The sequence below is a fragment of the Natator depressus genome, chromosome 4 (assembly GCF_965152275.1).
Source record: "Natator depressus isolate rNatDep1 chromosome 4, rNatDep2.hap1, whole genome shotgun sequence".
In the NCBI taxonomy this organism is placed as follows: Eukaryota; Metazoa; Chordata; order Testudines; family Cheloniidae; genus Natator; species Natator depressus.
The window spans coordinates 126,925,323-126,939,171 of record NC_134237.1 but is presented as its reverse complement, the minus strand read 5'-3'; the positions used below and the strand labels follow the sequence as shown (position 1 = coordinate 126,939,171).

Sequence of the window (13,849 nt, the reverse complement as noted above, 5' to 3'; positions counted from 1 at the left end):
CTCTGGGGCTGGTATACACCACAAGACTAAACACTGGCCCTGAGCCTGTGCAAAGAGTGAACCGACATGTACCTCACTGCAGGATCAGGGATGTGTGTTCGTTTTGTAACCACGTCTCTCAACACTGCTATTAAAAACCCCCCGCCACGATATAGTTTTTTCCTTTCCTCATCTCTCTCGCCTGTTAGATTGTAACTAAGGTCTCTAGCGCAGTGAGTGTTTACTACTCTGTCTGTTCAGTGGGGTCCTCCGGAGTTCTGCCCAGACACTACTGCCATGAACGTAATTAACAACAGTACACACCGGAAAAGGGGCCGTTTAAAAATAAATCAGCAACGGGCTAGCTCCCCCAGAACCGGTCCTGAAAATCGTGTAAGTGCTAATGCAGCCAGGGCAGACCCCTCCCCGGGCAGCTGAAACCCCCACGCAAATGGAGGCAGATTCCCTGCTGACAGCCTCCGGCCAGACCCCAACAGACAATTTAACTTCGGTAGGGTCTTAAAGTCAACCCCAGTAACCCCATCCGCGGACCACAACGGCCACTGCGCACGCGCGGTTTCCCTATCCGTTCCCGGAGCACCAGCATGAATTCCAGCACCTGGCTAGAGCGCGCCGTGAAGGGTGACTACATTGCGCAGGCGCAGCGCCCGTTCACTCGCTCTCGTGGCGCAGGCGCTGGCTTCAGCGCCTTGCCCGCCCGCCCACCCGCGTTACCGGCTCTTTCAGCCCAGGGCACGCGGAGCCGCTGTCCAGCCCAGCCCCTGCTCCTACTTGCTGCTCGCTCCCTTCCCCGTGCTGAGCAGCCGTAAGCTGCAGCGTCCGCTCAACAGCATCGCTCGCCACCAGGAGCTGTGCCGCAACCACCTTCCCGCCATCTTAGCGGCCCGCCCGGGGGATGCTGGGAAGCAGGGGCGGTACCATTTGCCGCTGTGAGGAGGAGGGAAGCGGGAGATACCCTTCTCCAGGAAGTGGAGTTGGTATCGTCCAGGGACGGTCCCTCCCCCTGAGTGCGGGCACGCAGTTGGGGGCCGCGTGGTGCTCGTGGCGCAGTGGCTACCCGTTGTGGGAGTCTCTGGTGCCGGAGCGGGAGGAGGTAGCGACTTGAGCACCCACCATGAGGCCGCCCAGAGAGGTGCCGTGGCGGCGGCTGGCCGGTGTTTCCTTCGGGATGTACACGGCCGAGGAGATCAGGTGAGGACCGGAGCCTGGAGGGCCCCCGCGGGAACTACTGCTCCCAGCATGCCGTGCGCCGCCGAGTGGCCAGAACCCCATGGACCCTTGGCGCATGCTATGCTGGGACGTGTAGTCCCTGGGTGGGAGATCGCCCGTTGTGCTGGGCTCTCTTTCTGAGAGATCCCACCCCCACCCCTTGGGCTGGAGGGAGCTAGGTCGGCGCCCTTGTGCCTGCCCCGTTCTTGGAGCCCAGCGCAGCATGGGGGGGCCGGGAGAGTGGAGATTGGAGAAGGGTCTGGGGCAGCCCAGGCTGGAGGGGGGTGGGTGGGTGGAGGGGGGCAGTGGTGAAATGCAGCCTATGAGGCGGGGGGGGGGGTGGGGGCAAAGAGGCTGCCAACCCGGGGGGGGGGGCTGGAGTGGAGACAGGGGAAGGGGTGTCTTATGCCGTAGAATGGGAGCTAAAGTGGAGAGGAGAAGCCCCAGCCTAGGTGGGAGCGGGGCAGAGGAGGTGGCCCTCTTCTGTTGTGGAAGGGAGAAGAGGACCTGGTGCGTGCTCCCAGGAGGGAGGGTACTTTAGTCAACTGCGGAGGGAGAGCTGCTGTTGTGTGCTGCCGGGGAGCAGACCCTGTGGTTATTAAAAATGGTACTTCTGGTAAGAATAGGAGTATTCCCTTGGGTGTCGTGACTAGCTTGCCTGGCATTCCTGCCACTGTTGTTGGTGCAGTGGTTAGAGCCTTTAAGGAAAAGTTTTCTATAGATGTGGCCCTATAACTGGGTATACAGAGGAAGCAAGTGAAACTGACTATACACAAAGTGCTGGCAAATGCACAAAAAAAAGGGGGGAGGAGGAAGACGTGATCGTTTTCCCTAACTTTTTTGCTGTTACTCGTAACACCCAAGCATATACAAAGTTAACAATATCTGCCCTCATAGATGTAACTTCTTGTTTTTCTTTCATCTTTAGGAAACTAAGCGTAAAAGCCATAAGCAACCCTCGTTACCTAGATAACGTGGGCAACCCATCAGTAAATGGACTGTATGACTTGTCTTTGGGACCTCCTGATGCCAAAGAAGTGTGTACCACTTGTATGCAGGACTTCAACAACTGTCCTGGACACCTAGGCCACATAGATCTGCCACTGACTGTCTACAATCCTCTATTTTTTGATGTATGTATATGCTGCTGAGAATGTGTTAATGTTGTAGACTAGTCTTCACTAGCTAGTAGTCTAGTGTCTTTCAGAGCTAGTGATCTTTGAAGATTATTAAGGATTCAGTAGGTAGTGATACAGGGAAATCTTCCTCTGGTGAAATGTCTTCCATCAAAAGGACTTAATTTTAAACACATATTCACTGTAATAGTCAAATGATTCCTCCCTCCCTTTCCCACTTGCTTTTGCCATGCCTTCACTTACAGTGAGAAACCTCTGTAGTAAGACTAGCCAAACTTTTTTTCACCTAATAGAAGAAACTGTAGTAAAATGAGGAGCGAAGAGTCACATCCTACCTTGTAGTAGCAATGTATGCACCACTCCTCCTTGCTTAGCAAGAGGACATATAGAGAAGATTAATATAGCAGAACTAATTTATGGTGGAATGAAATTTCAGCATAAGCACAGTGAAGTTTCACTATAAGAGGAGTCAGATTTCAGAGTAGCAGCCGTGTTAGTCTGTATTTGCAAAAAGAAAAGGAGTACTTGTGGCACCTTAGAGACTAACCAATTTATTTGAGCATAAGCTTTCGTGAGCTACAGCTCACTTCATTGGATGCATCCAATGAAGTGAGCTGTAGCTCACGAAAGCTTATGCTCAGATAAATTGGTTAGTCTCTAAGGTGCCACAAGTACTCCTTTTCTTTTTATAAGAGGAGTGAAAGTCCATTGAAATGTACTTAAACCATTCAGACTTTCACTCCAATTCACTGTAACATTCACTGCAAGCAGATGCCATTTTATTTGAGTAAGGCTAAGATTTAGTCATGGTTATTTTTAGTAAAAGTCATGGACCAGTCACGGTCAATAAACAAAAATTCACAGCCCCATGACCTGTCCGTGACTTGAACTATATACCCCTGACAAAATCTGGAGGGCTCCGGGGGCATCCGTTGGTGCACTGGAGGGGGTGGGGGACGGACTCCGGGGTGCGTGCTGGTGCTCCAGGCAGTGTGCGGGGAGGATGGGACTCTGGAGCACCCACTGGTGCTCCAGTTGGGGGTGGGGGTTGGGCAGCCCTGAGGTCAGTCGCACCTGCTGGCTGCAGAAGCCAAGGAGGTCCTGGAAAGTCACAGCCTTATTTATGAGGTATTGAGGATGTAATACTTGAATGGTACCATTTACTGTAAGATGTGCCTTGGTGAAACACACGTTGATAATAAAATAATTATTAGTAATATTACAAATTAGTAATAATACTTCAGTTTAGCATTTAATTTATATTGCTTATTATCCAAAATCTCAAAGGGCTTTACAGACATTAAGGGCTTGTCTACACTTGGAAATTTATTTAAATAGGTATTGTGGAGTAAGAGCAGTCACACAGGAGCTGATACCAACTCACTAGTCCAGAATTCTGGAAGAGCTGTTTAGGTAAATATCCAAGTGAAGGAAAGCCCAAAGAGCTACATCCTGCAGTATGCTGAGTGGCTGACGAGAGATGCTGAACTCCTGTTGATTTCAGTAGAGCTTGGGGCACTCCATGCATACCTGATCCTGGGAGGTGCTGTCCATACGCAAAGTCTCACATCTCTGTAACATGCTGCAGCTAATTCAAAATCAGTGGGTAGCTATTATCCCCAAACTAACTTTTTATAAATATGAAAAGGTCCTTCACTCTGAGCCTCATCAGCTGTTTTGAAGCAGGATGCTCCCTCTGGATGCCTCTTTCTCCTTGATCAGGGCATAGAGTCTCAGATACCATGGCGAGGGGTATGGTATATGAACCTGAATAGAAATAAAATGAAGCAGTTCTGCTGCTGTCCGGGATGTGGAGGGAGAAGCTGGCTCTTATGGGTGGGCTCAGGGCTTCAAGGAAACCCTTCCCTGTTTGAGAGCATTGGAAGCTAGAGACTTTCTGTATTGCAGACTGGTAACTTCTGTCTTCCAGATAATACTGATTCGTTTTAAGGAAAATGCCAACTTCCCTCCAATTCTTCTATTTTCCACACCATTAAATCTACCAGACTAATTTTTGTTTTCTTTTCAGAAATTATACCTTCTGATCCGAGGTTCTTGTTTAAACTGTCACTTGCTGACCTGTACTCGAGCTGTGGTTCACCTATTGCTTAGCCAGCTGAAAGTCTTGGAGAGGGGATTGCTTCATGCGGTCTGTGATCTAGAGGCCATCCTGAATAGGGTAGGTATTCCCTTGTTTGAGTTTGCAGCATTGTAATGGTGTGATGATGCTAATTTTCTCTTCCTCTGTCTTTCAGTTTTTGGATGAAAACACAGATGCATCTGGTTTAGACATCGAAGAAGAGTTAAATCGTCATGTGAATGAAATACTACAAAATAATCAACTAGGAGATCAGTGCTCACATGTGAGTAGAATAAGTGATCTTTCTTGGAATCTCAGGCTTGCCATGTGTGTACCTCTTTAAATAAGTAGCTTGGTCAGGTATCTTCCAGATTTTATCCCAGAGTTGTGAATGCTGCTGCTTTAGAGGGGGGAAAAAAGGTGACTTGTGGCCAAGTGTTTATAGTGGAGCTGCCATTGGATCCATAACAGAATAAGAACTTAGTACCATCCCAAAAGAGTGTTGTTTGTGGTGTGTGTGTCATTTTGTGTACATGTGTGAAGGGAAATAATTTGATAGTGCTTTGAGAATAATTATGTAAATGAGATAAAACTAACAGTCATTAAAGCCATCTTGCAAATATTATGTACTTGAGGCTGTAGCAGGTCCTTTTAAGAAGTCAAGAATATTTTGTATGTATCTAAATATCTTAGGATATCCTATGTGAACAAGCCACAGAATAGCTATAATCAGGTAAAGTAATTTGCCTACAATGTTTATCTTCCTTGAGTTTGTCACTTGTTCCTTGTGAGAGGAATGTTGCTATAATGAAGCTCTTATGCATTCTTAGGACAACAGAAATCCTTTGGCATGAAAAATCTGCAAATTCTGAAGATTTACTGCCGCTCCACAAATTTTTCTGTTTTGTACACAATTTAAGCTTTGACTCAAAATTTGTAGCCTTTCTGATTTCAAAGACCCACTAGCATAGTCTTGGGTTTAGAATTAGACAGTGAAACTAGCAGTAATGGAAATGTTGACACCCCACTGCCTGTCGCCCTCAGTTGGGGGTGGGGGATACCTGCAAAGCCTTATTGTGACAGTTAAAATGCTAACACATTGTCTATTTCTGAGGACTGAGATGTATTCTCCTACCAGTCCTAATTACAGGATGCTTACAGGTGCCTTATCCTGCAATCCTGCTGCATGTCGGACTCCCGTTGACAGCAGTGTGAATTCTCACAGAGGACTTTATATGATCAGGTTACATAACATGGTAAAAATACCAGTAGTCTCCCTACACTGGTGTTTCTGCTGTTGCTACCATCAGCATAACCGTGCTGTGGCTAAGGTAGTAAGGGGAAGACATTTCAAAAGTCTAATGTCAACACTGCCTAAAGTCCGAGATTTAATTTCTTGTCCCATTCTCTAAGCCACCAGGTACCAGGAGCACTGAAGACAAGACACACACAGTCCCAGTTAGGTGTCAGGCAGTGTCTTCCATCAGTCAGTGATCCCTCTGGCCAAAATGTATCCCATTAATTTATTGTCTGAAAGATTGTTAGCCACATATAGGGTGGATTTAAAAAAATCTGGGGAATCTTTGGGTCTCTGGAGAATTTGGGAGAATCTCAGCTGAAGGGGAAATTAGGTGATTAAGGCATGTATTTAATCAGTAAAGGCAAATTTAATTAACTGCTATTATTCAGCATTAGAAATAAAATCTGTTTTGTGTGTGTACTTCTTAAATTGTAGCTTTTATTGTCACTTTTATCATTTTTAAGGCTTTGGGTTTTGTTTTATTTTTCTCCATTTTAGGTAAAAAACGTGTGTGAGTGTAGGAGTAAACTGATTGCACAGTTTTGGAAACTGCATATGACTTCAAAGAGATGCCCAAACTGCAAGTAAGTATGACTATGTGCAGAGAAAGCAAGTAGCCTTGTGGATTTGTTTCTTGTAATATAAATAGTCATTCAAACATTGCAAACCATTACACTGACTTTTGTTTTTCCTACTTTTCTTCAAGATCTAGAAGATCACAGGTACGGAAAGAGCACAATAGCAAGTTGACAGTAACCTACCCCACTGTGGTACAGCAGAAGTCTGGCAAAGAGGCCATCTTGGAGGAGCCAGCAAGTAAAACACATTTTTGTTCTGTGCAAATAGTAGTATAATATTTGTATTTTTCATCTTACTTAAGGGTCACAGATCAACTACAATGGGCACTTCAGCATGCTTGCAACTCGGGGGCACAGCCAGATCTAAAGTTCCCTCCAGTTTTCTGTACTTAACCAGCCCTCCGTGCTGCAGAGATTTGTCTGAGGAAAATTCCAGCTTTTTATTTCAAATATCTGATTTATAAGTCAGCTCAATAATTTGGCTTTGCTTTCTGAGTTGCTGTAGCAGCTGGCACCCCTGCTGATTTCAGGGAGAGAGCTAGGCTGAGAAAGCACAAACATCCAGCTGCTGTAACTCAGTGATTCATCAGTGTCTTGGAACTCTCTTCCTTCCATAGACAACAGTCTTTTCTGGTCATAACAAGCAACGTGTCTCTGGGATTTTTTCATAAACAAACTAGGAAGAAAATGATAATCCCACAGACAAAATAAACTTCTCTCATGGGAAGAGCAGTTTCCTATCTATGTATGCACTTCACGTCAGAGATGAACATCAAGGCAGAATGGTTTACAAGACAGAAGCTGTATTAAACAGAGTGGAGCCTGCACCTGGAGGTATCTTCACTCATTTTTAGTCAGTTTGGTGGGCTGCTGATTGACCTCTTTGCATCTGCAATAAAGCATCTTGTTTGTGTCTCCACTTGTGAGGACTAGGGATGTGAAGTGACAAAGTGTTCTAAAGTTAGCAATGGCCTCTGCTGTATGTCTTTCCTCTACTCCTTAGGACTAAAGACAAGAATATCAGTGATACTGTTTTTGTGCTGTTTTGGGTGAAGAGACTGGTTCTCAGCCCTGATTCGCCTAGCACTGGACCTCCTGATACTTTTCTCACAGAGCAGGTCTATTCTTGAAAGACTGATCCTCTGTCCAGAACCAGACAGGTTTAAAATGGATATGGTGATTAATCCTTTCTTAGCCACTAAAAGGATGTCAACAGACAGCTTATTCTACTGACTGGTGCAAAGACCCTGGTTTAACTACCATGATAAAATAAGTGAAACTACCATGACTTCCTTCCAAGGGGCTGTAATGTGGGTGGATGAGTGTCAAAGCTCTGCATTGTTGTTCTCTGCATGTTCAAGAGTGTGTGTTATTGTGGGATGTTTTTTGTAATTCCCAACATTAAACATTTTCTTTGGGTGACTACTCAGATTTCACTCCTACAAGGTCGTAGAGCATCACTTTGAGACCTCATTCTGGTCAATATGCCCTGTGGATGATATTGTTGTACTTTCTAACCATTAAAGTAGCTGCTATCTTTAATCAGGTGAGTTTCCAAATTTGAGAGCTTTCTCTGATGAGATGCAGTATTGTACTTCTTGGCCAGACAAGTAGTCCTCACCTTCTTCATAGCATTCGTTCTCAAAGCATATTCAAGAAATATGTTTCCTTCTATCAGCGATCAAAGGCCAGTCTTTAAGAGCCCAGACAATCCCATGGCAGAGAAGTCTTATATCTCCTGTAATGAGATGGGCTAGGTGGCCACATAAATTCACCGAATTCTACCTGTTGGTCATCCAGTCGTTAGCCAATGATATTTTTGGCAGAAGTCGTCTGCAGGCTTTAGTGCCTTTGTAGGGGGAAGACAGAGGACATCTAACTTGTCTTACTTCTGGATATTGGTGTTTAAAGAACAATCTTACCTTCCTTTCCAGGAGGCACACTACTGTGAGGATCTCATTAAAACTGATCTGTGGGCCTCAGTATGAAGAAGAATATGTGAGCTTAGTGAAAATTTCCTCTTTTTGAGTAATAAGGTCCACGCCTCTGGCCCACCCTGGAGACAAAGGAATCAATCATCCATAATAGAGAAATGGACATCCTAAGATTCAGGTTTAATTTGTTTGGGGGAAATTATTCCCATGCTCAACAGTCGGAGAAAATATTGTTTGATTTCTTTCCCCCACTATATAGATAAGTCTCCAGCATTCTTAAAACTACAATACCCACCTGGGGAAGTGAGGAAACAGATTGACAGAGCGAGAAGGGTACCCACAAGTCACCTACTACAGGACAGGCCCAACAAGGAAAATAACAGAACACCACTGGCCATCACATACAGCCCCCAGCTAAAACCTCTCCAGCACATCATCAGCGATCTACAACCTATCCTGGAAAACGATCCCTCACTCTCTCAGACCTTGGGAGGCAGGCCAGTCCTCGCTTACAGACAGCCCCCCAACCTGAAGCAAATACTCACCAGCAACTACATGCCACAACACAGAAACACTAACACAGGAACCAATCCCTGTAACAAACCTCTTTGCCTACTCTGTTCCAATATCTACTCTAGTGACACCATCAGAGGACCCAACCACATCAGCCACACCATCAGGGACTCCTTCACCTGTACATCTATTAATGTGATATATGCCATCATGTGCCAGCAGTGCTCTTCTGCCATGTACATTTGCCAAACCAGACAGTCCCTACGTAAAAGAATAAATGGACACAAATCGGGCATGAGGAATGGTAACATACAAAAGCCAGTAGGAGAACACTTCAATCTTCCTGGACATTCTATAACAGATTTAAAAGTAACTATACTTGAACAAAAAACTTCAGAAACAGACTTCAAAGAGAAACTGCAGAACTAAAATTCATTTGCAAATTTAACACCATTAATTTGGGCTTGAATAGGGACTGGGAGTGGCTGGCTCACTACAAAAGCAACTTTCCCTCTCCTGGAATTGACACCTCCTCATCAGTTATTGGGAGTGGACTAAATCCACTCTGATTGAATTGGCCCTGTCAGCACTGGTTCTCCACTTGTGAGGTAACTCCCTTTTCTTCATGTGTCAGTATAATAATGCCTGCATCTGTAATTTTCACTCCATGCTTCTGAAGAAATGGGTTTTTTTTATCCATGAAAGCTTATGCCCAAATAAATCTGCTAGCCTTTAAGATGCCACCGGACTCGTTTTTACAGTCTCTAGGAAGTAAGATGGAATTCTGGCTGTAGAAGCTGTCACAATTGAACGGACCTTTTGGAGCCAGGACATTCATTCCTTTGCCAGTGACTGACAGATCCTGGTTCTGCCCCAAAGTAGGCAAGCAATCTGTAGTTCTGTTGTATCAGATCTGTGTATTTATTACTTGAAGAAAAGGAAATCTTTCATGTGAAGTTGGATACGTTTTCCCTATGGTATCCACAGGGTACATTTTTCCTGTTGAACTAATCTGGACTTGTACACACCTCCTAAAATGTATATGTCAGACTTGGCTTTAATTGTTTCAATTCTGTAGACTGTGACCAGCTTCATGACTGTCATATCATGCATATTTTATTTTAATTTTACTTGAAAAGCAGTTGGTTTACTTGACTTGATTTCCCCATAACATAGGTTGCATCAATAAAGCGCCCTTGCAGGTGCCAGCAAATGGTGCTCAGTCAGTTGTGTTTTCTGTTGATTTGCTCCTTTCCATTCCTTTCTCTAAGTGGAAACAGAATTTTACTTTTTCACAATTACTATCGAAAGTGAATATATCAAAATAACTTTTTTTCATCCCTCAGTTATAGATGAGACTCAGTTGGGGAAAAGAGGTTACTTGACACCCATCACTGCCAAAGACCACATTGTGGCTCTGTGGAAGAATGAAGGTAACTGTTGTTAGACCAAAGCTACTTCAGATTTCTCAATGCTTATATGTTGTATTCCTATCCCCTACCTTTCATCTTTGTTTCTTTAGCTTATCAGGGCAGATATTGATTTTTTTTGTTTGTACAGTGCCCAGCATAATGATCTAAATTGGGGATCTTTAAACCAGTTAAATGCCATTAGTCCATCACCAAATGCATTTGTGAGTTTGGATGCCTAGAGTACAGCAGACCTAATTCAAGTTTTATCTCTTCTCTGTACTACTTAGGTTTCTTTCTAAATCGCCTCTTCTCTGGTCTGGAGGTGGGTGAGAATTCAGGATTCAGCCCTGATATGTTCTTTCTAGATCTCCTTGTGGTTCCACCTTCAAGGTAACAAAACTTGTGAAACGTTGTAGAATTTAGTTATTGGCACATACTGTTCGCAAAAGTCAGAAATGCAGACTCCTAGGGTATAGGTTCTGCTCTGTTATAATGTTAGAAGAGTAATGTAATTCAGGAAAAATCCCAATAATAATAATCAAAGATGTCTTTCACCAGGTTCCCTGGGAAAACTATTGAAGGACTGAAATCCTATTTACAAGTAATGTTCCAAATTACTATAGTACATATTATCACACAGTTACTTGTTTGTACCAGTGGAATTTCTTGTAAGAGGAGTGATCTTTCAGCATTACAATGTTGCTTGTAAAGGTTGCATGTGAACTAATAGTTCACATTGCTATTTCTAACGTAATGAAGATGGCGGGGGGACGGGCAGGAGGTTATTGTTTCTGTTGGCTTTATCCCTGTATAATGAGTATGACCTGCCTTAGGTATCGTCCTGTGAATCGTCTTGGAGACCAGATGTTTACAAATGGTCAAACTGTGAACTTGCAGGCTGTCATGAAAGATGTCCAATTAATAAGGAAGCTTCTGGCTTTCATGGCTCAAGAACAAAGTCAACCAATACAGCTTGTAGAGAATGAAATCCAGAAGGTAAGAGCAGCCGCATACCTGAGTATCCAAAGTGAAAAAATAATGTAAAATTCAAGAAGACTCTAAAACTGCTCTAATAAAGATCATAGAGTGGGTCAGCAGGCCATTTATGACTGGAGAGCGTCTCTACCTGGCCGGGCTTGTATGCTATTGTCCCAAGGACACCTGCTGTAAGGGGAAAGCAGTTTGCTCACAGACTTCTATTGTTGATTTTTCTGCATTTATTAATAAAGTGAATGTTTGGTGTGTAAGAGAGAATGGGCAACTAGCACTGGAGAGTGAAGTCCTCTGTTCACTGGGTTGGTACGGCACAGACCACCAAAGTGGAAGTTTCTGCCGTTCTACTCTGAACATATGTCCTTGCTGAGATGCAGGAAGTGGGATTACCACTGTGGGTAAGGGGCAATTCAGCTTCTGAGGCTAAGCAGTGCCAGTTATGGTGAGTACTGCCCATTAGTAGCTAGGCTGGCAACTAATTCACTCAGGCCACAAAATAGCAGTTAGTTGGTAACAATGTTCAGTCACTGCTGACCTAAGCTCTTTTCACATGACTGAACTAGAAGTGGAAAGCTCCATATCCAGTCACCAATCCTCTGAAACATCCAGACCCACGTCATTTCCCAGTTGGATCATATTGAGAGCTGCCAGGGGAATGCTGGGGAAGCCCTGTACCGATGATTTCTGAATTTAACATATGAGCCACTTTAGCTGCAATCAGGGTATGCCCAACACTTGCATAGGGGCCTTTCTCCCCCAGATTTAAGTACTCTCCTTTATGGTTGCACTCCCGACTGTGGAGTGGCATCCAAATATTTTACTTTTATTATTATGATTTATATTTTTTAACATTTAGATTGAGGTAGCACTTACAGGCCTTAACTAGGTCAGTCCCTGTTACGCTAGGTGCTGTACAAACATATGGTAAATTACAGTCCTGGGTCTCTGTCAAACATGTTCTGTGTTTCTCATCCTCAGATAAGAAACATTTGCACCTTTTAGCTAGGAGAGGAACTCCCCAATTCCAGTTCGAAACATGCTAAACCTAAAAAAAAGTAGGACTAGAAATAAACTGTAATCCAATTGAGTGCCTCTCTCCAGGTATATGGTCCAGGGTTGCTGTATGTTATGATGTCTCTTTGACCCAGATGCTTGGCATCAGCTAAACTAAATACTCCTTTTGATTTACGTTCATTACAATAACCTCACTGAAGGCATTGTAAATTATTTTAGGTTTCAGAGTAACAGCCGTGTTAGTCTGTATTCGTAAAAAGAAAAAAGAAAAGGAGTACTTGTGGCACCTTAGAGACTAACCAGTTTATTTGAGCATGAGCTTTCGTGAGCTACAGCTCACTTCATCGGATGCATAGCATATCGTGGAAACTGCAGAAGACATTATATACACACAGAGACCATGAAACAAAACTTCCTCCCACCCCACTGTCCTGCTGCTAACAGCTTATCTAAAGTGATCATCAAGGAAGGCCATTTCCAGCACAAATCCAGGTTTTCTCACCCTTCCCCCCCCCCCCCCCCCCCACACACACACACAGACACACATACAAACTCACTCTCCTGCTGGTAATAGCCCATCCCTCTTTGAAACCTCTCTTTATAATGCGCATGATAATCAAGGTGGGTCATTTCCAGCACTAATCCAGGTTTTCTCACCCCCCCCCCCCCACACACACACCCCCCTCCAAAAACCACACACACAAACTCACTCTCCTGCTGGCAATAGCTCATCTTACAATGTGCACAGCAATAATCCAAGTTTAACCAGAACGTCTTGGGGGGGGGTTTGTAGGAAAAAAACAAGGGGAGATAGGCTACCTTGCATAATGACTTAGCCACTCCCAGTCTCTATTCAAGCCCAAATTAATAGTATCCAATTTGCAAATGAATTCCAATTCAGCAGTTTCTCGCTGGAGTCTGGATTTGAAGTTTTTTTGCTTTAAGATAGCGACCCTCATGTCTGTGATTGCGTGACCAGAGAGATTGAAGTGTTCTCCGACTGGTTTATGAATGTTATAATTCTTAACATCTGATTTGTGTCCATTTATTCTTTTACGTAGAGACTGTCCAGTTTGACCAATGTACATGGCAGAGGGGCATTGCTGGCACATGATGGCATATATCACATTGGTGGATGTGCAGGTGAACGAGCCTCTGATAGTGTGGCTGATGTTGTTAGGCCCTGTGATGGTGTTCCCTGAATAGATATGTGGGCACAGTTGGCAACGGGCTTTGTTGCAAGGATAGGTTCCTGGGTTAGTGGTTCTGTTGTGTGGTATGTGGTTGTTGGTGAGTATTCGCTTCAGGTTGGGGGGCTGTCTGTAGGCAAGGACTGGCCTTTCTCCCAAGATTTGTGAGAGTGTTGGGTCATCCTTCAGGATAGGTTGTAGATCCTTAATAATGCGTTGGAGGGGTTTTAGTTGGGGGCTGAAGGTGACGGCTAGTGGCGTTCTGTTATTTTCTTTGTTAGGCCTGTCCTGTAGTAGGTGACTTCTGGGAACTCTTCTGGCTCTATCAATCTGTTTCTTCACTTCCGCAGGTGGGTATTGTAGTTGTAAGAATGCTTGATAGAGATCTTGTAGGTGTTTGTCTCTGTCTGAGGGGTTGGAGCAAATGCGGTTGTATCGCAGAGCTTGGCTGTAGACGATGGATCGTGTGGTGTGGTCAGGGTGAAAGCTG

The 13,849-nt window shown here is 44.4% G+C and overlaps 2 protein-coding genes across 3 annotated transcripts in view; one reads left to right on the top strand and one right to left on the bottom strand.

Annotated features, from left to right (window-relative positions):
• Positions 1 to 907, bottom strand: part of PTCD3 (pentatricopeptide repeat domain 3) — a 48,541-nt gene extending 47,634 nt beyond the window's left edge. For both annotated transcript variants that reach the window (XR_012639377.1, XM_074951876.1), the window contains exon 1: positions 772 to 907. Coding sequence is in view for 1 of the 2 variants with exons in the window: in XM_074951876.1 (XP_074807977.1) it covers positions 772 to 875 (104 nt within the window). In the remaining variant the exon portion in view is untranslated. The remainder of the gene's footprint in view (positions 1 to 771) is intronic.
• Positions 908 to 924: 17 nt separating this feature from the next.
• POLR1A (RNA polymerase I subunit A) overlaps positions 925 to 13,849 on the top strand; it is a 58,725-nt gene continuing 45,800 nt past the window's right edge. The window contains exons 1-9 of the mRNA XM_074951872.1: positions 925 to 1,191; positions 2,138 to 2,342; positions 4,375 to 4,524; positions 4,601 to 4,708; positions 6,224 to 6,309; positions 6,432 to 6,541; positions 10,097 to 10,183; positions 10,450 to 10,552; positions 10,996 to 11,158. Of these exons, the coding sequence (XP_074807973.1) occupies positions 1,115 to 1,191; positions 2,138 to 2,342; positions 4,375 to 4,524; positions 4,601 to 4,708; positions 6,224 to 6,309; positions 6,432 to 6,541; positions 10,097 to 10,183; positions 10,450 to 10,552; positions 10,996 to 11,158 (1,089 nt within the window). The 5' untranslated portion in view covers positions 925 to 1,114. The remainder of the gene's footprint in view (positions 1,192 to 2,137; positions 2,343 to 4,374; positions 4,525 to 4,600; positions 4,709 to 6,223; positions 6,310 to 6,431; positions 6,542 to 10,096; positions 10,184 to 10,449; positions 10,553 to 10,995; positions 11,159 to 13,849) is intronic.